This window comes from Scardinius erythrophthalmus (assembly GCF_964197995.2).
Source record: "Scardinius erythrophthalmus genome assembly, chromosome: 17".
Lineage (NCBI taxonomy): Eukaryota > Metazoa > Chordata > Actinopteri > Cypriniformes > Leuciscidae > Scardinius > Scardinius erythrophthalmus.
Genome location: NC_138237.1, coordinates 34572725 through 34598244, shown reverse-complemented (window position 1 = coordinate 34598244; position 25520 = coordinate 34572725). Strand labels below are relative to the sequence as shown.

Below are 25520 nucleotides of genomic sequence, written 5' to 3'. Positions count from 1 at the left end.
ATACAAGAGCAAACAATAATCACTGCAATACCCAGTAAAGTTAGAGTAAGCTACAACATAGTTAAAAATGCAGAAAAGTAATAAAAAAAGCATCATTTTATTTGCAGGAAATGCCTTTGATTGTACTTTAAAGGGCTCATGACATGAGAAATCAAATTGACAGATAAGAGGTCTTTTTACCATTAAAATACCCTAGAAGTTGTTAAAACATCCTCCTCATTAAAACAAAAGCATTTAACCGAGCTACAAAAGCAGTTTGTTAGGATATTACGGGGTCTGTGATGTCACATGGGCAAATACACTTGCATATGATATTTTTCCACACAATTGTGGGACTAGTACTAACACTAAACTCAGGTCCTTGTGGAACTATACTGGTTCAGATAATATTTTAATGTTGATTCTCTCCTGCATGAAGACCCTGGCTAAGTGGTTTGATGCACAAGCACTGACCACTCAGTTATAGTTTATTTGTGTACAATTTACACTCATTTGCCTCGTCCAAATTTGAGCTCATTTTCATTGGTCTCTGTTCTGCACAAATTTACAATTTTAGCAATAATGATAAAGCATTGAGCATTATTATTAAAAATGGTGGTCAAAATGATGTTGCTGGTTTCTGTTGAGGAATATACAGAGGAAGTGACAAATCATTATCTTTGGTTTAGATCGGTATCGTCCTGTGTCTTCACAGAAGTTACATCAGCAGGCCTGTGGTTGTCTGAATCGTTCTGCCGTCATCAGCCTATCTACAGTGCAGAGGCGTTATCCTGACTTTTCAGCCGTTAATCTTCAGTTTCTTATTCTTATTCTTTAAGATATCAAGTTTAAATTGTCAATGACTTTTCTTTACAAGATCTTTTCTTTAAAAGATCACAGTTGTCAGTATAGTCATTTCACTCCAAATATTGAAAAATCAGTACTTGAGACACAGTAGCTATAGTGGTCTATTAGTCACTCATTACTGCTCCATTGTGAATAAATTAATAAATCAACAGCATTTATACAGCATAATCTCTATTTTAGACTGTATTCAGTTTGCACCAGAAATAGCAGTTTTTAGGCCAAATTGTGCAACTCTCTTAAAACCACAACAGATTATTTGAAAGTTTCAGGGTTTGTCACATTGCTTCTAGCAAACACCGGATATGGCTTATCATTGAATAAAATAAAATAACTTCAGTAAATTTGGATATTTCAGTAAATATTACATAAAATAAGAAGTTTTATCCCCACTTTGTTTGTCGACTACTTTTTAATGTTTTACAGTATGCGCACTAACAAAGAAGATATATTTGTAACACTTTACAATGTTTAATTTGTTAACATTAGTTAATCTATAAACTAACATGAACTAAGCATTACCTCACAGTGCATTAATTAATGTTAACAAATCCAACTTTTGATTTTAATAGTATTCGTAAATGTTGAATTTAACATTAACAAAGATTAATAAATGCTGTAGAAGTGCAGTTCATTAGTTAGTGTTGTTAACTAATGAAACCTTATTGTAAAGTCATCATCATCATCATCTTCCGCTTATCCGGGGCCGGGTCGCGGGGGCAGCAGTCTAAGCAGAGATGCCCAGACTTCCCTCTCCCCAGACACTTCCTCCAGCTCTTCCGGGGGGGACACCGAGGTGTTCCCAGGCCAGCCGGGAGACACAATCCCTCCAGCATAATCCCTCCCTCCTGGGAAGGCGTCCAGGAGGCATCCGGAACAGATGCCCGAGCCACCTCAGCTGGTCCCTCTCGATGTGAAGGAGCAGCGGCCTTACACTGAGCTCCTCTTGAGAGACTGAGCTCCTCACCCTGTCTCTAAGTGATCGCCCAACCACCCTGCGGAGAAAGCTCATTTCGGCCGCCTGTATCCTGGATCTTGTCCTTTCGGTCATGACTCACAACTCATGACCATAAGTGAGAGTAGGAACGTAGATTGACCGGTAAATAGAGAGCTTCGCCTTGCAGCTCAGCTCTTTCTTCTTTCTTCCGTATTACTGCAGAAGCTGCACCATCTGTCTGTCAATCTCCCGTTCCATCCTTCCCTCACTCGTGGACAAGACCCCAAGATACTTGAACTCCTCCACTTGAGGCCCGGAACTCTCCACCAACCTGAAGTGGGCAAGCCACCCTTTTCTGACTGAGAACCATGGCCTCGGCTTTGGAGATGCTGATTCTCATCCCAGCCGCTTAACACTTGGCTGCAAACCGTCCCAGTGTATGCTGAAGGTCCTGGTCTGATGGGGCCAACACGACAACATCATCCGCAAAAAGTAGAGACGAAATTGTGTGGTCCCCAAACCTGACACCCTCCGGCCCCTGGCTGTGCCTAGAAATTCTGTCCATAAAAACTATGAACAGAACCGGTGACAAAGGGCAGCCCTGCCGGAGTCCAACATGCACCGGGAACAAGTCTGACTTACTGCCGGCAATGCGAACCAAGCTCCTGCTCCGGTCGTACAGGGACCGGACAGCCCTTAGCGAAGGGCCCTGGACCCCATACTCCCAGAGCACCCTCCACAGGACGCTGCGAGGGACACAGTTGAATGCCTTCTCCAAATCCACAAAGCACATGTGGATTGGTTGGGCAAACTCCCATAAACCCTCCAGCACCCTGGAGAGGGTATAGAGCTGGTCCAGTGTTCCACGACTGAGACGAAAACCGCACTGTTCCTCCTGAATCCGAGGTTCTACTATCGGCCGTATTTTCCTCTCCAGTACCCTGGCATAGACCTTCCCGGGGAGGCTGAGATCCCCCTGTAGTTGGAACACACCCTTCGGTCCCCCTTCTTAAAAAGAGGGACCACCACCCCTGGAATGCCAGCCCAAAGGTACTGTCCCTAACCGCCACGCGATGTTGCAGAGTCAGCCAAGACAGCCCCACAACATCCAGAGGTACTCAGGGCAGATCTCATCCACCCCCGGTGCCTTGCCACGAGGAGCTTCTTGACTTACCTCAGTGACTTCAGCTTGGGTGACCGACGAGTCCACCTCCGAGCCCTCAGCCTCTGCTTCCTCAATGGAAGACGTGTCGGTGGGATTGAGGAGATCCTCGAAGTATTCCTTCCACCGTCCTCCCAGGCCCGATTTTTTGCCTCCACAACCACCGGTTGGATTACTCTGCAGTCCGCTTGGCATGCCGGTACCTTTCAGCTGCCTCAGGACTCCCACAAGCCAACCAGGCCCGATAGGACTCCTTCAGCTTGACGGCATCCCTTACTTCTGGTGTCCACCACCGAGTTCGGAGATTGCTGCCTCGACAGGCACCGGAGACCTTGCAGCCACAACTCTGAGCGTCCACGTCGACAATGGAGGTGGAGAACATGGTCCACTTGGACTCAATATCTCCAGACTCCCTTGGGATCCGGTCGAAGCTCCGCCGGTGGAGGAAGTTGAAGATCTCTCTGACGGGACCCAGCCAAACATTCCCAACAGACCCTCACAGTACGTTTGGGTCTGCTGGGTTTGTCCAGCTTCCTCCCCCGCCATCGGATCCAACTCACCACCAGGTGGTGATCAGTTGACAGCTCCGCCCCTCTCTTCACCCGAGTGTCCAAGACATACGGCCGGAGGGGCGATGAAACGACCACAAAGTCGATCATCGACCTCCGACCTAGGGTGTCCTGGTGCCATATGCACTGATGGACGCCCTTATGTTTGAACATGGTGTTCGTTATGAACAAGCTGTAACTAGCACAGAAGTCCAATAACAGAACACCACTCGGGTTCAGATCAGGGGGGCCGTTCCTCCCAATGCCCCTCCAGGTGCCACGTGGGCGTTGAAGTCCCCCAGTAGAATGACGGAGTCCTGAGTAGGAGCACATTCCAGCACCCCTCCACGAGGGCCAGGTGCTCTGTACTGCCGTTTGACCCGTAGGCACACATGACAGTGAGAGACCTATCCCCGACCCGAAGGCACAGGGAAGCGACCCTCTCATTCACCAGGCTGAACTCCAACACATGGCGGCTGAACTGGGGGACTATAAGCAAACCCACACCAGCCTGCCGCCTCTCACAATGGGCAACTCCAGAGTGGTAAAGAGTCCATCCTCTCTCAAGGAGTGTGGTTCCAGAGCCCAAGCTGTGCATGGAGGTGATCCCGACTATCACTAGTCGGTACCTCTCAACCTCATGCACAATCTCAGGCTCCCTCCCAGCCAGCGAGGTGATGTTGACACATTTCTGAAGACACTGTAGATGCAGCCATGTTACTAATTTTCACTTGTTTTGTTTTGTTTATTTGTATTTTTCATAAGAACATTTCACTTTTAATATTGCAATTTGTTTGCATTATTTTTGGTTTCAGACAGAACAGCAATTGAACAGTCACTTGTACAGCAACTCTGCTCAACAGTTTGTTTGAAGAGCATTAAGCTCAAGATCGTGTCATGTGGTAGTTATTTTATTAACACTAGTCTGTATGGAAGATAAAGCAGACACTTAAAGGTGCTCTAAGCGATGTCACAAGTTTTTTAGGCCAAAATGTTTTTGTCACATACAGCAAAAATCTCCTCACTATCCGCTAGCTGCCTGTCCCCTGAACATACTGTAAAAAAAAAAAAAAAACGTGCGGTTTCTGTAGACAGCCCAGGCTCCACAAACGGCAACAAAAACAAACTGGCCCAGCCTGGCCCAGGCAATATAACAAACAGTGTTCCAGCCAATAACCGACAAGAATGATTTGGGGGTTGGGGTTGTAACTTGTAATACATTGATACTATTGATAATTGCGGATTAATCAATAACAAAATATACCGTATAGTATACCGATACGATACAATATAATATGAAAAATATTCAATACCATTTTTGATACCACAGGGAAAACTGCCATATACCACAAACCACAGATAATTTGTTCTCACAATTGTTTGATAATTGGGGTAGTTTTGTGTAATAGCTTGCACACAGCACAGGGAGGCTTTATTTGAATCGTTGAACTGCATTTACAAAGTAATCAGTCAGTAATAAAATAAGAATAAATAATCAGATTGCAAATGATAGCACAAATAAATACAATAGAATAAATAGTCAAATGAAATTAACATGGATTTAAGTTTTTCAGGTGGTTCTAACAGTAGCATTCAGGTAAGAAATTCTACAAAAATGTAAATTGTATGTAAAATAACACTGGATAGTTTCCATTGTAAAAATTTAATACAGATTGTTGCTTACAATCAAAGTTACAAAAGTTATTCAGTTAAGAGCAGTGAGTGATTTTCTCTTTGTCTTCTGTTCTTTGATTAACATGACAGCAGCAGGTTTCTCTCACCTATTTGGGTTCCAAGACTGACCGTATTTACCTGAATAGCAAGACGGGCATTTTGACATAATTCTGTATGTATTTGGCCGTTTAAGCACAAAAAGCCACAAAAAAGAAGTAAATGTGGTATCCGCGAGCTGATTGAGAGGCAGCTTTATGGTTGCACCACTTATATGGATCAGTGGTGCAATGCGCAAATGTTTTTATGAAATGTAGTGGAATAAAAAGTTCAGTATTATGCTTTGAAATGTAGTGAAGTAAAAGTAAAGGTTTCCCAAAATAAAAATACTCAGGTAAAGTAAATATACTTAGTTACTGTCCACCACTGGGATAAAATTATTTGAGTCACTAATTAATAACCTGAAGTAACGTTAATTAAAATGCTAAGCCTATGAAAATAAGGCTTTGCATTATTTTATCATACAGTAATAAAAACATTAGATTCTAGCTAACAGACCAACTGCCGATAAATCATGTGATGTTACATGATGTGATGTATAGGGTAAATTGCACATTGCCACACCGAAAAGAAGAAAAGTTTATATTTATTTATTTTCCATAATTCATTTTATTAGTTCAAATACTATCAAAAATGTATTTAAGCATAAGTATGTTGTACATCACATTAGAATTTAGGAGTTAGGGAAACTAATTTGATGAAGGGCCTGTTCCCCGCAGGCCTCTTAGTGGCACTGACCCTGGCATTAGGAGGCAAACACGCAAAAAACATTCTTTCCTTCTGAAATATATAGCTGGGGTTAACATTTTGAGTATTCCAGCAATACAAAATATCTTATAGATATCTACTGAAAATTCTAGAACCAGATTCTTTCGTACCAGTGGTCATTGCAAAACCCATGTTGGTCGACCACTGGTACGAAAAACCAAACCTAACTGCTATAAGTCTTTATAACTGCCAAGTACTTCAGTAGATTGATTGGAAACTTGCCAAGGCTGAGAATTGGGTTTTATGCATGTGACATCACTTATATTATCTATAGCTGATCAAATGGAGACTTTACACAGACAGCTGTCCATAGTATTCTGCTTTCTAGGCCGTTGATTGGGTGTAGGCTGGTAAAGCAGTTTTCTTCTAATGAAATATTGAGCCACACATCAAACCAGCTGACCCGTTCTTCTCACCATGATACCATCAAAGCTGACTGTGCAGAAGAGAAGAGGAAGTGTGGTAATCTGATATGACACACCATGTTGAGATGCAAGATTTCGCCTAATATCATTTCTAATAAATGTGTGAGAAAAAAACCTAATGGTCAAAATTACAGTATTTTCTTTCATTTTGTGAAATCCAGAGTGGTTTCTTCAAAAATCTGGTGAAAAATATAATAATAAATGCATCTCTACCACAGTGAAGCAGTGATTAAAGATCATTAAAGAGTTTCGTTTTGTGGCGAGCCTTTTTAGCTGCTGGTATTGGTGAGCTACTTCACTGTAAAATGTAACTTAATGCTTTGGAATAAAGGAGAATATTGTAGAATGGCTTTGCTTCCCACAAAAATTAACAGTTGTTATAGTTCTGTGTGTGTACATTACATTACATTACATTACTGCCCGGCCTGAAAAAAAGTTGGTGTTTGAATTTAAATAGGAAAATAAAAAGCCTATGATTTGATTATTAATCATTATTGCAGTGATCATTATGTTTCTAGCATATACAGTGGGGAGAACAAGTATTTGATACACTGCAGATTTTGCAGGTTTTCCTACTTACGAAGCATATAGAGGTCTGCCATTTTTATCATAGGTACTCTTCAACTGTGAGAGACGGAAACTAAAACAAAAATCCAGAAAATCACATTGTATGATTTTTAACACAGACCTGTTAGTTTTTCTTTAAGAAGCCCTCCTGTTCTCCACTCATTACCTGTATTAACTGCACCTGTTTGAACTCGTTACCTGTATAAAAGACACCTGTCCACACACTCAATCAAACAGACTCCAACCTCTCCACAAAGGCCAAGACCAGAGAGCTGTGTAAGGACATCAGGGATAAAATTGTAGACCTGCACAAGGCTGGGATGGGCTGCAGGACAATAGGCAAGTAGCTTGGTGAGAAGACAACAACTGTTGGCACAATTATTAGAAAATGGAATAAGTTCAAAATGATGGTCAATCTCCCTCGGCTTGGGGCACCATGCAAGATCTCACCTCGTGGGGCATCAATGATCATGAGGAAGGTGAGGGATCAGCCCAGAACTACACGGCAGGACCTGGTCAATGACCTGAAGAGAGCTGGGACCACAGTCTCAAAGAAAACCATTAGTAACACACAACGCCGTCATGGATTAAAATCCTGCAGCGCACGCAAGGTCCCCCTGCTCAAGCCAGCGCATGTCCAGGCCCGTCTGAAGTTTGCCAATGACCATCTGGATGATCCAGAGGAGGAATGGGAGAAGGTCATGTGGTCTGATGAGACAAAAATAGAGCTTTTTGGTCTAAACTCCACTCGCCATGTTTGGAGGAAGAAAAAGAATGAGTACAACCCCAAGAACACCATCCCAACCGTGAAGCATGAAGGTGGAAACATCATTCTTTGGGGATGCTTTTCTGCAAAGGGGACAGGACGACTGCACCGTATTGAGGGGAGGATGGATAGGGCCATGTATCGTGAGATCTTGGCCAACAACCTCCTTCCCTCAGTAAGAGCATTGAAGATGGGTCGTTCCAGCATGACAAACGATCCAAAACACACAGCCAGGGCAACTAAGGAGTGGCTCCGTAAGAAGCATCTCAAGGTCCTGCAGTGACCTAGCCAGTCTCCAGACCTGAACCCAATAGAAAATCTTTGGAGGGAGCTGAAAGTCTGTATTGCCCAGCGACAGCCCCGAAACCTGAAGGATCTGGAGAAGGTCTGTATGGAGGAGTGGGCCAGAATCCCTGCTGCAGTGTGTGCACAACTGGTCAAGAACTACAGGAAACGTATCATCTCTGTAATTGCAAACAAAGGTTCTCTTACGAGAGGTTCTCTCGTATTGCGTAAGTAGCTTACGCATCGGGAAAGTCTTCTTTCTTCGAGATCTGAAGCCAAAAAATTATCCTTAATTTTGTATTCATTGTCAACGCAGTGCAGCAGCCGACAGACCTAGGCAGGCTATATAAGCGTGCTCATTGGCTGCTCGGCTGCAACTGCTTAAGCCTATCGGTGAGCGCTCTGAACGCGGCAACCAATGAGGGCGCTTCGCGCCCTCCACACCCTTCTAACCGTCAGAATGGGCGTGGCCAGCGTGTATATATTCAGCGCTCACAGGCTAAAATTCTGATTTTCTTGTCTTCAGCGACGCTCTTCGCATCGCTGGATCTTGAGAGCCGCCGCCGTTGAAACCAGCGACCAGCAAGCTTAGGAAAGCGCCTGAGGAAGCCGGCCGTCTTCGCCGCCTTCAGCCATCCGTGCCTGCTACGCTATCCGGCGACATATCCTTTACATTATTACTGTTTCTGTGTGTACTCTAAAAGAGCACGAGGCGTTTTTGTAAAAACGCCTCGTTTTTGCGGCTCGTGCCGCGCCCCGCTCAGCAACGGAGACCGCCACCTCTCTGCGCTCTCCGCCTGGGCCGCGGGCACGCCGCCACCGCACTCTCCGAGTGCGAAGAGTTTAAATGTCGACCCTGCGGGCTCGACTTGAAGCTTTCGACCAAGCTGTCGCTCCGCCTGTCCCTGCCGGGCCGCGCAATAAGAAGCGCCGCTCGCAGCGACCACCGGAGACTGTTGTGACTGAGGAGCTCGCCGGAACCTCTCCCTCCAGCTCTCTCTCGCCCTCTCCCTCCCGGCCGCTCAACCGCCGGCTCTGCCCGCGCCGCCGCCGCGTCAGGAGATGAGGCGAATGTGATAGATACCCGTACTCTCCCTCTGTTCGAGCCGTGCAATACGCCGCTCACAAGGGATGGCAGAAGCGGACGGTCTCGGAGCGAGTTTCCTCTCCCTCTGTTCGAGCCGCGCAAACTGAGCCGCTCACGAGGGATGGCAGAAGCGGACGGTCTCGGAGCGAGTTTCCTCTCCCTCTGTTCGAGCCGTGCAATACGCCGCTCACAAGGGATGGCAGAAGCGGACGGTCTCGGAGCGAGTTTCCTCTCCCTCTGTTCGAGCCGCGCAAACTGAGCCGCTCACGAGGGATGGCAGAAGCAGACGGTCTCGGAGCGAGTTTCCTCTCCCTCTGTTCGAGCCGTGCAATACGCCGCTCACGAGGGATGGCAGGAGCGGACGGTCTCGGAGCAAGTTTCCTCTCCCTCTGTTCGAGCCGCGCAAACTGCGCCGCTCACAAGGGATGGCAGGAGCGGACGGTCTGAGCTCTCTTTACGTTACAAGAAAGCTACTCCGTCCTCGCGCGTCACTGGTGAAAGGGGAACAGAGTGTTTTCGTCCCGCCGTGGCCTGGACTATAACCTCCATTCTCACACATTTCTCAGTCCCCTCTTAAGTTCAGGCGACTGGAATTGTTACTATTGCAGTATACGAGCCTGTTATAAATACACGCTCGCCTGCAAGCAAACGCCGTCACAAGACATGATACTAATGTATTCTCCCCTGTGGCTCAGTGGCGGAATCCTAGACTGTCAAGCTAGAGACCGGGGTTCGGTCCCCGCTCTCGCGGCAGTTAAAGTTTATGCTGTTCGCTTCTCCGAGCTCGCGGCCAGTTTTTCTTACATACAGAAAACAAGCCCGCTCTCTCCCTCGTTGGGCCGCGCAGATTGCGCCGTTCAAGGGATGACAAAGCGGACGGTCACGAGCAGCGTTCAGCGTGCGCGCCTCACTCACCGGCGAAAAGAGAAGAGAGTGTGTTAGTCTCGCTACGACTGGACAACCGTTCAGGCGACTGGAAATATTACTATTGCAGTAAACGAGCCTGTTTTAAACACACGCTCGCCTGCAAACAAACGCCGACGCGACACATGAGGTCGCTTTTTATATGCTCGCGCTAACTGAAAGCTTATGTGTTTCCTCTGTGGCTCAGTGGCAGAATCATACGCTTTCATGCGAGAGACCCGCGTTCGATCCCAGCTCTCGGGGAAAATAAAATTTATGCTGCTTGCTTCTCCGAGCTCGCGGCCAGTCTTTCTTACTTACAGAAAGCGAACCCGCCCTCGCACCACACCTTCTCAGGGTGCTCGAGTATTTTTGAGCGTCTAAACACGAGAGAAGAAAAGACAGTTAAATCCCGCAGCCCTGCGGCTGGACCACCGTCGAAGCTTAACGCTCTGTCAGTCCCCGTTGCCACGGCTACTGCAGCTGTTTACCCCGCAGTCAACGAGCCGGTATCTACCCGCTCGCCTGCGCGCATCCGCCGTTCTCACGGCAACCCAGAAAAATTTCAAAAGAGCATAATGTCTGGTTGCACGGCTGACGCCGTATGTGTTTCTAGTACAGTGAATGTGCCCACGTTCTGTGCTCACCCCTGTACACAAGCACTATACATCCCGTGTCTCTCACAGAGCCCACTCTCATGAAGCAGGCAAAAGCCGCTTTAGTGTTAAAAGTAGGTCACATGTCCACTTCTCCGTGCCCACACCTACTCACTGCCCGCTCTGTCACACGGCCTCGCACGACCGGTCATGTTTTAAATGTGAGTCCTGTGCCCGCCCTCGAGCGCTCACACATACTAACTACATTTTCGCGCCTCACACTGTATGTTCCCCGTCCAAAGCCACCGGGACACTGTGTGTAAGACGGCCAGCTATCGCTACGTGCGATCCGCCGTATCTAACCACCAAGAGCGCGCGCGCCGCACCCGCGCCGCGCACGCCCCTGAATGTAACTCCTGTGCCCGCCCTCGAGCGCTCACACATACTAACGAACATTTTCGCCCCCGACGCCGCCATCGCGCGTCGCGCCTCACACTTTATGTTCCCCGTCTAAAGCCACCGGGACACTGTGTGTAAAACGGCCAGCTATCGCTGCGTGCGATCTGCCGTATCTAAGCACCAAGAGTGCGCGCGCCGCGCCCGCCCCTCCGTTTCGAGCCCGCGATGCGCGGCGATCGGAGCCCGGAGGCCATTCTGCCCCTGGCTGCACACGCAAAAGCGTGGGAAACTATTCCAGGCGCATCAGAACGGGTGCTAAGCACAGTAAAACAGGGCTATACTCTGCAGTTCGCTCGCCGCCCTCCGCGCTTTCAAGCGCGTATCGAGACCAGAGTGAATGGGGAAGTAGCACATCTACTTCGAGCAGAAATAGCTTCACTTCTGTGCAAAAGGGCTATGGAACCGGTTTCCCCTTCCATGAGCGAGTCGGGCTTTTACAGCCGTTATTTCCTCGTTCCCAAGAAGGACGGAGCTCTCAGACCAATTTTGGATCTGAGACGTTTGAACGAGGCTCTTATGAGAAGACCGTTCAAAATGCTCACAACCAGACAAATTCTCGCGCAAATTCGCCCGAGGGACTGGTTTATATCTCTCGATCTAAAAGACGCGTGCTTTTCAGATCCTGATAATACCCCGTCACAGGCCATTCTTGAGATTCGCCTTCGACGGTCAGGTATATCAGTACACGGCCCGCCTGTCGACACAGCGCTTGGCTGCATTCGACGCCTGGCCGCGTCCCTCCGGCCGGGCAGCACCGTACCTCTCAAAACATTTCAGAGGCTGCTGGGTTGTATGGCCTCAGCCGCAGCAGTGCTTCGGCTGGGTCTTTTACGAATGCGCCCGCTACAATGCTGGCTGAATGCCCGGGTGCCTCACAGAGCATGGGCTTCCGGCGGTATTCGCATCAGAGTGACTCAGAGCTGCGTTTCAGCTCTGAAGCCCTGGTTAGCGGCCGACTGGTACCAGCGGGGAGTGACAATGGGAGCTATCTCACACCGCAAAATTATCTCGACGGACGCTTCCACCTCAGGCTGGGGCACTCTGTTCGAGGGCAAACCGGCTTTTGGCCTATGGTCAGACCGGGAAAAATGCCTCCACATAAACTGTTTGGAGATGATAGCGGTCGAGAACGCGCTCAGGCGCTTCCTCCCATTCATACGGGATCACCATGTGCTAGTCCGCTCGGACAACATGTCCGTGGTATCCTATGTGAACCGACAGGGCGGTGTCAGATCCAGGAATCTGTGCAGGCTGACAGAACGCCTTCTCGTGTGGGCTTACCGCTCGCTGCGCTCGCTGAGAGCCGCGCACGTACCGGGCCACCTGAATGACGGTCCAGACAGACTGTCCAGGGACAACATTCCCCCGGGAGAATGGTCTCTGCACCCCCAGACAGTCCAGTTTCTCTGGCGCCTATTCGGCAGAGCGGAAATCGACCTCTTTGTGTCGAAAGACAATGCTCAATGCCCGAAGTTTTATTCGAAGAGCGAGGACGCGCTGTCCCAGACATGGCCCAGCCTCCCGCTGTATGCTTTTCCTCCGATCTCCCTGTTGCCACAGGTCATTTCGAGGATCAGAGAAACGCACCACTCAGTGCTACTTATAGCCCCGCGATGGGAAAACCAAACTTGGTACCCAGAGCTAGTGAGGCTGTCGCACTCACCCCCGTGGCCGATCCCGGTGAGAAAGGATCTCCTCTCCCAAGCCGCTGGATCGATCTGGCATCCCCATCCAGAGCGCTGGTCGCTGCATGCATGGGTGATCAACGGATACCCGTTGACCTGTCAGAAGGGGTCGTGAACACGATCACACAGTCAAGAGCCCCCTCCACGAGACGGCTCTATGCGTCTAAATGGTCGGTGTTTTCTAAATGGTGCGCTACTCAAAACCTGGATCCGCGCGCATGCGGGGTCCCGCGGGTGCTCTCCTTCTTACAAGAGCTGTTGGAAAAGGGCAGATCCCCTTCCACGCTCAAAGTATATGTGGCCGCTATTACAGCGTTCGCTGAGACGACGCGCGGCCGGGCAATGGGAAGGAATGAGCTCATTATCCGCTTCCTCAGAGGAGCTAGACGGATGAATCCCCCGCGGCCCCCCTCGGTTCCCTCGTGGGATCTGTCCTTGGTCCTGGCGGCCCTAAAGGCTTTTCCCTTTGAACCGCTTGAATCCGCGGATCTAAAGTATCTGTCGCTTAAAACCGTTTTTCTGATAGCTCTGTCTTCAGTCAAACGAGTGGGTGATTTGCACGCGCTATCTGTTAGCCCTGCATGTCTCGAGTTCGGGCCGAATGACTCGAAAGTCATTCTCAGACCGAGGCCCGGTTACATCCCCAAAGTGATTGGAACCCCGTTTAGGGCACAAGTTATTTCCCTCTTCGCTCTGCCAGCATCCGATAGTGGGGACAGTGATAACCTCCTATGCCCTGTCCGGGCGCTGAGAGTGCAGACTACGTTCATATGCTGGCGCTATTCTGGTAACTACTCAGGGTGAAGTGTTTGACTCAGACCGGCTGATCCGTTCTGTTTCCTATTTCCCGTTACGCGCTGTTATCGGTGCTGGCCCGCGCTGCTGGCCGCCCGCATTATTCTCTGCCGCGCGGGAATTTTTCTCTTCATGTGAGACCGACTATGTCGTTTTCTCCTACCCTTATGAGTGCTTATGTACTGTATGGGCTCGCTCCGCCGGCCCTACTGTTTGTACTGTTATGTTTATAGACCGGCCGCGCCGCTCTATTTCATATGCTGCATGAAGTGCATGTACTGCGCTGGCCCGTCTCTCCGACCGGCCACATTTCCCAGCAGAGTGTTTTCCCCGGTTCCCTGGGATTCATGGGCTGGATGCTCGGCGCACACGGCGTTGACAAAGGGTTCCCGATGCGTAAGCTACTTACGCAATACGAGAGAACCTCTCGTAAGAGAACGTACTCGGTTACTAATGTAACCTCGGTTCTCTCTAGAAGAGGGAACGAGTATTGCGTAACCTGCCGTGTCGCGCCACGAGCTTTTGCGCTTCAGACTGCGAAAACCAGAATTTTAGCCTGTGAGCGCTGAATATATACACGCTGGCCACGCCCATTCTGACGGTTAGAAGGGTGTGGAGGGCGCGAAGCGCCCTCATTGGTTGCCGCGTTCAGAGCGCTCACCGATAGGCTTAAGCAGTTGCAGCCGAGCAGCCAATGAGCACGCTTATATAGCCTGCCTAGGTCTGTCGGCTGCTGCACTGCGTTGACAATGAATACAAAATTAAGGATAATTTTTTGGCTTCAGATCTCGAAGAAAGAAGACTTTCCCGATGCGTAAGCTACTTACGCAATACTCGTTCCCTCTTCTAGAGAGAACCGAGGTTACATTAGTAACCGAGTACGTTTCTGTACAAAATATTAAGTTCTGCTTTTCTGATGTATCAAATAATGCATCATTTTATTAATTACTTAAAAATCATACAATATGATTTTCTGGATTTTTGTTTTAGATTCCTTTCACTCACAGTTGAAGAGTACCTATGATAAAAATTACAGAGTTCTACATGATTTGTAAGTGGGAAAACCTGCAAAATCAGCAGTGTATCAAATACTTGTTCTCCCCACTGTATCTAGTTATATGTTTGGGAACAGTTCTTCTAACCCTAATCGATGGAGTGTATAGCTTTTCATTTCGAATTCACGATAACGCATACTCTGTGTATAGGGAGCGGCAGCACATTTTACAAGATATTTGTCAATGACACTCAGGAACTGTTGCACACCAAATCCTTCAGTCAAGTCAAGTCACTTTCATTTATATAGCGCTTTTAACAATATAGATTGTTTCAAAGCAGCTTTACAGTGATAATAGGAAATTAAAGTAACAGAGATTGTTTTGGCTTTACAGCAGCTCTAAAATAAAGTTACTGTCCAGCTAAAGTTAGTTTTGATTGATTCACTTCTGTCGCAACGATCATTAGTTATTAACTTAGGGGTCGCTAACACGACACCGTTCTAACAGAAAACCCTCAATGCGATCTGGCCACCCATTTGCACAAAACAGTGCCGGGTGCCAGTGCCTAGGTTCCAAGGTACAAGCCTTGAAAAATGTATAATATAGAATTTGTTTATCGCTTCCGCGTAGCCACGTGAACCGGAATTATCCTGACAACGTTTTATCTGTACAGAGGTAAAGGGAAGGGAAGGAGGCCTTCACAGGGGAGAGACTAGTTGAGACTTCAGGACTGCGTTGTCATCGTGTCCAGGCGCAGGTCCTTCATCAGATCCGGATACGGCCTGGATCCAGGGGACTGCGTTAAACCTCGGGATAACAGAGAGACTAATATTAGCGTAGACACCATCCTTCTAATGACCTAACATATGTACATCAGGATTTATGAGAAGTGTTCCCGGGTTCCGGCTGAACTAATCTATTCAGCCTAACATTGAATTATAGAAGTCTATAATGTGTTATGTGTATGCTAGGTGTGTTTTTAAAGAGATGTGTTTTTAGTCTAGATTTGAACTGACAGAGTGTGTCTGCTTCCCGGACAATGTTAGGAAGACTGTTCCAAAGTTTTGGTGCTAAATATGAAAAGGATCTGCTGCCAGCAGTCGATGCGTTAAGAGCTCGCTCAAGTACTGGGGAGCTACAATAAGTAATCAGCAATATTTTTAAATTGATGCCATTTTTAATAGGGAGCCAATGCAGTGTTGACAGAACCGGGCTAATATGGTCATACTTCCTGGTTCTGGTAAGAACTCGAGCTGCTGCGTTTTGAACCAGCTGTAGTTTGTTTATTAAGCGTGCAGGGCAACCACCCAAAATAGCATTACAATAATATAGCCTTGAGGTCATGAACGCATGAACTAACTGTTCCGCATTTGTCATTGAGAGCATATGGCGTAATTTAGATATATTTTTAAGATGGAAAAATGCGGTTTTACAAATACTAGACACGTGACTTTCAAATGAAAGATTGGTATCAAATGAAAGATTGGTATCAAAGAGCACACCCAGGTTCCTAACTGACGACGAAGACTTAACAGAGCAGCCATCAAGTGTTAGACAGTATCCTAGGTTATTACGTGAGGAAGGTTTTTGTCCAATAATTAGAATCTCTGTTTTTTTTTCAGAATTAAGTAGTAGGAAACTAGTCATCCAGTTTTTTATATCAGCTATGCATTCCGTTAATTTTGTGAATTGGTAAGTTTCATCAGGGCGTGAAGAAATATAGAGCTGAGTATCACTAGCATAACAGTGAAAATTAATGCCATGTTTCCTAATGATATCTCCTAATGGTAGCATGTACAGAGTGTGAACAGCAACGGTCCTAGTACTGAGCCTTGTGGTACGCCATACTGAACTTTTGATCGATAAGACATTTCTTCATTTACTGCTACAAACTGATAACGGTCAGATAAGTATGATTTAAACCATGCTAGTGCAATTCCACTAATGCCAACATAGTTTTGAGTCTATTTAAAAGAATGTTGTGATCAGTGGTATCAAATGCAGCACTAAGATCGAGTTACACTAACAGAGAGACACAACCACGATCGGATGATAAGAGCAAATCATTTGTGACTCTAATGAGAGCTGTCTCAGTACTATGGTACGGTCTAAATCCTGACTGAAAATCCTCACAGATATAATTTCTTTTTAAAAAGGAACATAGTTGTGAGGATACTGCCTTTTCTAGTATCTTTGACAGAAATTCGAGATCGGCCTGTAATTGACTAATTCTGTAGGATCAAGTTGCGTTTTTTCATCAAGCGGTTTAATCATAGCCAGCTTAAAAGTTTTTGGTATGTATCCTAATGACAAAGATTAATAAATGATATTAAGAAGAGGATCTATGACCTCTGGAAGCATCTCTATGAATAGCTTAGTTGATATAGGGTCTAACATACATGTTGTCGATTTAGATGATTTAATGAGTTTAGAAAATTCTTCCTCACCTATAGCAATGAATGAATCTAATTTTTTCTCAGGGAGACTACAATGTCAACTCCACCATCGTTCTGTCAATCATCTCTCCTTACTCTTGTCATGTGATCAGTGAAATCTGACTCCTGCCACTCTGCAGTTTGTGCTGTATGGAGCAAAGACGCTTTCAGTTTACAATTGTAGCATCTGTTGTCTAACTGAAATAAATGGTTTTTATTTAAACAAAAATGCAAAACGACAGAGAGTGAGGTGCCTTGGTGGCCAAGTAACATAATCAGTGTATGGTCGAACACTGTGTTACACTAAGTAACACAGAATACTGCAGCATGGCTAGCATGCACAATTAAATAACCAATATCGACGGATACCAATAAAAAAAAAAAGATATGGTACAGATATATGGTGCATCCCTAGTATATATGAATATTCATGAAGCTATTTTTTATTACAGAACAATAATGAAGTTTCACAGCATGAAGATGGAGGAGATTAATAAAATCATCAGAGATTTATGGCGGAGCACATACAGGGGACAAGGTCTGCCTTTACACACACATGTTTGTCTGCAATTATGGCTTTGTTTTCATGAATCTTTTGTCCTGCTTGATAAGGTGTCAAATCTTTGTTTGATTGTCTGAGACTTACTATATATTACCATGAGTCTATGACCTTTTACCATGAGTATGTCTCCTGATCTCCCACAGACATTGAGTACGTGGAGATTCGCTCTGATGTGGATGAGAACGCCTCTGCCGGCCTGAAAAGAAGGACTTACAACTATAGAGTGGTAATGGTCAAAGGAGACACGGCTTTGGACATGCGGGGACGTTGCAGTGCTGGACAAAAGGTCAAAAAGCAGCTACGTGTATCTTGTGTTTCTCAATCACCCCAGTGAATAAAAATCTCTCTTAGAATCACCCAAGGTTCCCATTTAAATGTTTACTGCATGTTTGTCTGTAGGTTCTCGCCTCCCTCATAATACGGTTGGCTCTGGCTGAGACGTTCTGTCTGAACTGTGGGATTCTGGCGCTGGATGAGCCCACCACCAATTTAGACAGAGAGAATATAGAGTCCTTGGCACATGCACTTGTGGAGTGAGTCTTTTTTTTACATAAATACAGCCAGTCTTTAAACAGAAAACACAATTTATTTACAGCTAGAGCAACATGACAAAACCACATTTTTATTTGCCATTTGACACTTTCACTAACTAAAAGATGTGCCATTGGTTTCTTTGCAGGATAATCAAGAGTCGTTCTCGCCAACGTAACTTCCAGCTGCTTGTTATCACTCACGATGAGGATTTTGTCGAGCTCCTGGGACGATCCAACTATGTGGAGCATTTCTACAGGATCAGGAAGAACCAGGACCAGTGCTCAGAAATCAAAAAATGTAATATCAATACACTCAACTCCTACCTGCACTGATGCCTCAGATCAGATGAGAGAAGAAAGACTGTTAGTCTATATTCAGAGGTGACAGAATCAAAGTTCAATTTATTAGACAGTTGATTAGCATGATCTAAACATAAGGCATATCAGTCTCCATGTACCAAATCTGGGCCAAATCTAAGCACCGAGCAGTAAATTGTCCACATAACCATACATGCATTAATTGTCGGGTTAAATTAAATGCAACATTTTACATAAGAATGGTTTTGCGTAAAATTTACACACAAATTTGTTCTGTTTCATGAAAGGCACAATGTGATTCAACTTTACTAATATTAGTTTGTACATTTAGTCCTTCTTCTGAAATATTAAAAACATATTTTCTTGTTCTAATTTCTGAAGCATGATCTAATTATTTGTGACCTCTCGTCATGATCTGTAATTGTGGCATCAAAAATATTTGGATTAGGCCTGTCAATTGATAAAATTTTTTTAAAAAAAAGTAGTTAAGGCTTCTGTAATTAATCACGAGTAATTGCGCCTAACATTAAAATTTGTAATCATCAATATATTTTCACATTATGATAAATAAATGTGGAAACAACATAACTGTAGATTGTATGTTAAATATTTGACTTTTTCTATGTTTGTTTAACGGAATATTTTTACTAATTAAGATCAGTATCACTGATACCAATACTGGCATTTATATTGCACTTTACTATGTAAGTGCTTTACAATCATATCAGGAGTCTCTCCTCAATCACCACCAGTGTGCAGCATCCACTCGGATGATGTCACGGCGCAGTGCGCTCACCTCACACCAGCTGTAGGTGGAGAGGAGAGGGAGTGATCGAGTCAATTCAGTGGATAGGGATTATTAGGAGGCCATGATTGATAAAGGCCATTGGAGGGATTTTGGCCAGGAAACCAGGGTTACACCTCTACTCTTTACGAGAAGTGCCATGGGATTTTTAATGACCACAGAGACTCAGGACCTCGGTTTAACGTCTCATCTGAAGGAAGTGCTTTTTTTGACAGTATAGTGTCCCCATCACTATACTGGGGCGTTAGGACCCACACAGACCACAGGGTGAGCAGCGCCCCCTACTGGCCTCAACCTAGTTTTCCCAGGAGTCTCCCATCCAGGTACTGACAGACTCAACCCTGCTCAGCTTCAGTGGGAAACCAGTCTTGGGCTACAGGTGATATGGCTGCTGACAATTATGATGCCTCTACTAAATGGATTTATTTTTCTTTCATTTCTGGGCTTAAAATAAGTAATTATATCCATTCATCATTACAGTAGGCTATAATTTAAAACCAGAACTAAATTGCAAATTAACTGAATGTTTTTATTTATCATTTAATAACAATTACAGAACATAGAAATATTATTACAACTTTTCATTTATGTGAACTTAAAACAACATTCACATAAACTATTATAAATGTATATTTAGTTGTGCCTAATATATAGTATTTTTGGTTCTGTTTCTGTCTTTATCAGCGCTCTCTGAACTGGTGCTGTCAGTACTTCCCCCACACCCACTTTAAAGTTTATTTTGCTCATTTATTTTCATGATAAAATAAATAATTAAAATTACTAGTTAAAACATTTGGTATCAATATTATGCTAACTCTTTACAATAAGGTTCAATTTGTTCACATTTGTTAACTACATTAGTTAACACAAAAAAAAAAAAAAAAAGTTGTAACTGTCAATTTTAACTAATGGGCCTGAGCTAACACAAACTAACAATGAACAGTTATTTTAACAATTATTTTTATAACTAAAGTTAACAAAGGTTAATAAATATCTTAACAAGTGTATTGCTCAATGTTAGTTAATGCATTAACTAATGTGAACTAATAAAATTGTGAAGAATTAGCCAGTATGTTTATGCGAGAATCGATCATATACTGTAACACTAGCCAAAGGATGTGGGGGAAACATTAGATAGCTATTTTAATAATAAATAAAAAAAACAGATGCTGTGGTAATTGTGTTAGTTATTTTTGAATGCGTTAAACAGCAAATACAGTCATGGTCAGAATTATTGGCACCCCTGGTAAATGTGAACCTATTTTGTGTTGATTTTGATGTTTGTTTTGGATCATTGTTCTGATTGAAGATCCAACCACATCCCATTATAAGATTTCTAGCAGTCATGTTTCGATTTTTTATCTGTTGGTATTTGATTGAATCCATGATACCGTGTATTTGAACAAGATGTCTAGGTCCTCCAGAAAAAAAAAATGGGCCCACAACATTAAAGATCCAGCGGTTTATTTAACCATGGATGGACATGGGGTACATTTATCCCTGTTTGCACCAAACACATCTGATGGGTTTACTGCCAAAAAGCTTTTTTTTAAAGTTTCATCTGACCATAGAAGCCAATCCCATGTGAAGTTCCAGTCGTGTCTGAAAACTGAATATGGGAAAGAGATATGCAGTTTGTTTTTGGATGAACGAGGAGTATGTTTTTTTCTTGAAACCCTCCCAAACAACATGTTTCTGACCCCAAGACTCAACTAATCTCTGCAATTCTCCATCTGTGAGTGTTTGGCCACTCAAACTTTCCTCCTCACTGTGAATTAAGACAATATAGACACACGTCCTCCTCCTGGCAGTTTGATACCATCTTTAGTTGATTGGAATCTCTTAATTATTGCCCTGATGGTGGAAATGGGAATTTTCAATGCTTTAGCAATTTTTTAGCTATTTTATGATGCTCAACAATCTTTTGATGCACATCAAAACTATGGTTTTACTCATTGTGATGGATGATTAAGGGAATTTGGCCTTTGTGTTTCCTCATATTTCCATATCCTGTGGAACAAGAAGTCATGGCTGGACAATTTCATGTTCCTAGTCACCCTGACTACTTCAGACTTAAATATGTATTGGGAATATATTTCAGAGATATTTTACTCATAAGATTTTCTAGGGGTGCCAATAATTGTGGCCAACATGTTTTGGAGAAAAACTTTTTTTTTTTTTTTTTTAAGATCAAAATGATAAACAGCGCAGATTTATTTTTACTGCCATTTTTGAAAATATTTACCAAGGGTAAATGACCTTGACTTTATTAATTGCTTAAAGTAAAAACGGTAAAATAATTCCCAGCCCTAATTTGAATGCCTAAAAAATCTTTATGAAAATATCAAACCCAGTTGCACTTATTTTAAAGCAATAAAGCAACAAGCAACAAAATCTAGTGTATTAGGTTTTAAATGATAAAACAATACATATACTGTGAAGAATTAATTAACTGTTTTATATCTAGGTAGGACATGAGGGGAAATGACTTCATACATTCACTAAAAAGTTGTTAGTTTAAGGTAATTGACTTAATAGTTTTGAGAAAATTTGTTTTCAGAAGTTATTTGGTTTGATTATACATTTTAAATGCAACTTGAGTATTCTTTTCTTTTTATGTTATAGAATGTTTTAAAATGGTCTGTTGAGTTCTGCCAACCAACATGTTAAAATTCGATTTTAAAAGTTTTTTATTCATCGGACCTTTGATGCCGTTATTAGTATGACTAATTGCAAGTACAAACACATGCAGATTTGCAGCAAAAGCTATCAGTATTGATCAATTGATTTTGCAATAATGAAACTTATTTGCACAAGCAAACCTAGTGAAGATGTGGCCTTCAGAACCCCATCTAGAGGCCTGTTACTCAAAATCATGATGATCTTGAAAGTTAGTCAGTGTCAGTTCCAGGAAATCAGGACAATATGACAAACATTATCAACCACATCTCAATCAAGATATTCAGTTGAGCGCGCCATAATCAGCCAATAAACGTCGCTTCGCTTACGATGCAAAAAAAAAGAAGCTAGATAGCCAAGTCTTGCCTTTTTGAGAGTATATATACACAGCATACAGCAGAGAGGGAATCAGGTACCTCAGGCCTTCAAACAACCAAAGTCTTGAGAAATCCAATCAGACAGACAAAATGATGAAGATTATTCTACTGCTCGCTTTCGCTGTGTTCGTCTCTGGTGCTCCTATGATAGAAGACAAGACTTTGAAAGATGAAAAGACTTTATTGAGAGAACTTCTTCATAACCTGGAGACCGCAAAGAAAAATCTCCCAAAGGAGACCGAGGTAAGATTTAACTTTAGTATAGTAACTATAGTAAGCCAAAACTGTCTATACTTTTAGATACTGAGCAGAGCATGATTGCAATATTCATTTTACCTGTTATTTCTAGGGGGAAAAAATCTTCGTGGAAGATCTGACAGAGGATGGCACGTGCCCTAAGGTGAGATACATTTTCATTGACTCAACACAGCATTAGCAACTATCCAGCATATTTATTTCATGGTCAGAGCCTAATCAGCTTTTTTGGGTTTGTGAAAATTGTTTTTTTGGACTTTTGCTAGTCTCTTATGTGGGAACATTTATGAGTCATTTAAAATATTTTTGCTGCTTTTATAATGTTAACATTTGAATTGAAAGGATTTGAGCCCTGGTCTTACCTGTGATTTCAATATCTTTGCAGGATGTGTTCTGCAAGGCTGAGCAAGAACTGAAACTGAAGGTTTCTGGGCTTAGTAAATATGAGGATTTCCGTACTGATAAGATACTAATGAGGAATTTACATGAGTATAACCTGCGCTATGGGGTAAGTTGAACTCTGAAACATGATGTCTTTTCCGTTCAATACCTCCATCCTACCGGAGTTGAATAACTGTGACGTTTACTGTCTTTCAGGCCACCTGCGATGACAAACCTGTTGCTAAAGGCCCAGTTCAAATCATCCTGCGTGACTTCTTGAAAAAACTCAAGAATTGTGCCCAGATGGAATTCGCAAAAAAATAATTTATAAAAGATCGTATTTATTTTTTGTCTTTATTAACATATTATTTTGTCTACATTAACTGTAGCTGTAGTCTATATAATTTTGTACCTGAGGAAAATTTGCAAAAATGTATTTATCATTCTTAAATATGATCTGATGTATTTTGTAAAGTACAGATTTTGTGCAGTATTTCTTTCAGTGGTTTAAAATGTGTATCTTTTTTTTTTTTTTTACTTGCACTGAAACATCAATTTCTAGAGCATTACTAAGATTTTTTTTTGTTTGTTTTTTGTATCTTGATGTTTAGATTGTTGCCTGTGGTTAGTCTTGACATTAATGGATTTGGTGACCTCACAATATAATAAATACTAAAATACAAAAGAAACTATTATGTATTATGCGTCTTTATTTTATTGAATTGACTTGTGCACAAAATAATGAACTTGTATAATGCTTCTTAAAAAAAGCTTCTATATAGGACTCTATATATGTTTGGAGCACTGTGAACTGGCCTTACGGAGAAATGACTTAATTCATTGCATAATACTTTCATGTTTAACTGTTATTTCAATCTTTTGTAGTGATTAAGTATTTTACGAGCTTTCAGCAAATTTTATTAGAATTAAAAAAGGATCTATATATGAAGTGCCTTAAATAACCCTTTCAAGGTTTTATGTAGTAGAACCTTTTCTTCTAAGAGTGTACAAAAGAGCAAAATTATTAAAAGGAATCATTGTGTTACATATGTAATCTGCAATCTTTGTATTTATTGTGCATGCCCTCTGCAAGACTAAAGATTCCTTTTTTGGTAGTTAACACTGATTAATAATCATGCGTGCAGCTATTAATCATTCATTTATTCATTCAATACATAATTTATGCTTGTTAAATATTTCATGATATGTTCACTGTTAATAAGGGATTTGTGTATTTTTTCTTGAGGGTGTTGTCTGTTCCAGAGGGCATATATCATGTGAAATGGATCACAGAAGCTTTGATACACTTTGATAAAATTTTAGAATTTGTAGTTTAACGGTGCTATTCATTTTTTCCCCCTTTCATCTACAGTTTACATACTGATATTGCATAGAAAACAATCACACCTGATATGCCTTTAAGTGTTGCTTTATGCAGCTAAATTCACAGTTTATTTAGTGTAAACATTGTGTCAGTATGTGTGTTCCCTGGGAATCGAACCCATGACCTGGGTGTTGCTAGTGCTATACTACCAGTTGAGCTACTTTTAGTGGGAAAACACTTTAGCAACCATGTATAGCAATGCCCTGGAAATCAACACAACACCTTAACATTGTGGCATCAACTTGCTCTATTCAAGTGCAAACTGTCATTGTGTTGCTGTGTTATAGCACATACGCCCCCTTGCTTTCACATGTGCTTATGGCAGTGACATGTAGACCAGTGTCCCATAGTGGGAGCTCAAGAGAACATGTGGAGTGATATATAACCACACTGCATGGGTGCATGTATTATTCAAAGGCAATTCAAGAGCCAAGTGTGCACACGTCCCACAATCCAGCACGCTTAAAGGGGCGCGAATGATCAGATACCTGTGCCTATCAGCCACAGGGTCAACTCTATTACAGTCCTGGTGTCACATAGCCTGGACTCGCTCTGGGTAAAAAAAAAAAAAAACGAGTGTCTTTGCACATTGCACAGGTATATGCTAATGCAATTCCCCTGACTCCTCACCAGTACAGCCATACATTAAGTGATTCAAGTAGCAATAAATGTTACAATTGTAACCAAAAAGGATTTTCTTTTTGTCATTTTCATGTCCCTCTCAGCTTACGCAAGGACTTTTTTCAAACATTTTGTAGATTACTTCAGAATTAGCTATTCTATTTTGGTTTTCATGTAATTATAATAACATTTTAGGATTGAAGTTTTAAAAATCTCCCTTTGACTTGCATTGATAAATTTAGCGTTAAAAAAGATAGGGATGATCCTATTCAGAGTTAGTGAAAGTTACTTTTAAAAGTTATTTGTTACAATAATGCATTACTCCCTAAAAAAAGGATCTAATTACATAACTTTCTCACCTGGGCTGGGCTTTCTTGTTTGTTTTTTAACAACACACTAAACCAAAAGTGAAATGGATAAGTCTCTAAGGCTGAAGGAAATGCAAATTCACGTCTGTGAGTTTCACACTCATGCAATAAAAACTAAAAAATTAAACACAAGTGTGATGTTTATCTAAAGTCATTTTTGCCTATTAGTATGGGTGAATTTAATCATCGAAGGTCAGCAGCAAAGACATTGATTAATAAAGTGAGATTAAATACATAAAGTATATATGTG

General features: G+C 43.1%; 2 protein-coding genes across 5 annotated transcripts in view; both read left to right on the top strand.

Moving 5' to 3' along the window:
- LOC308705953 (DNA repair protein RAD50-like) overlaps positions 1-18772 on the top strand; it is a 75128-nt gene extending 56356 nt beyond the window's left edge. For all 4 annotated transcript variants that reach the window (XM_081391276.1, XM_081391274.1, XM_081391275.1 and 1 more), the window contains 4 exons: positions 17440-17525; positions 17693-17835; positions 17949-18082; positions 18229-18772. In XM_081391276.1, coding sequence (XP_081247402.1) covers positions 17440-17525; positions 17693-17835; positions 17949-18082; positions 18229-18415 — 550 coding nt within the window. In that variant the 3' untranslated portion in view covers positions 18416-18772. The remainder of the gene's footprint in view (positions 1-17439; positions 17526-17692; positions 17836-17948; positions 18083-18228) is intronic.
- A 2917-nt stretch (positions 18773-21689) lies between these two features.
- Positions 21690-23571, top strand: il13 (interleukin 13). The gene is made up of 4 exons (XM_081390113.1): positions 21690-22504; positions 22611-22661; positions 22902-23024; positions 23114-23571. The coding sequence occupies exons 1-4, from the start codon at positions 22352-22354 to the stop codon at positions 23219-23221; spliced, it is 435 nt and encodes a 144-aa protein (XP_081246239.1). The 5' UTR covers positions 21690-22351; the 3' UTR covers positions 23222-23571.
- Positions 23572-25520: the final 1949 nt, after the last annotated feature.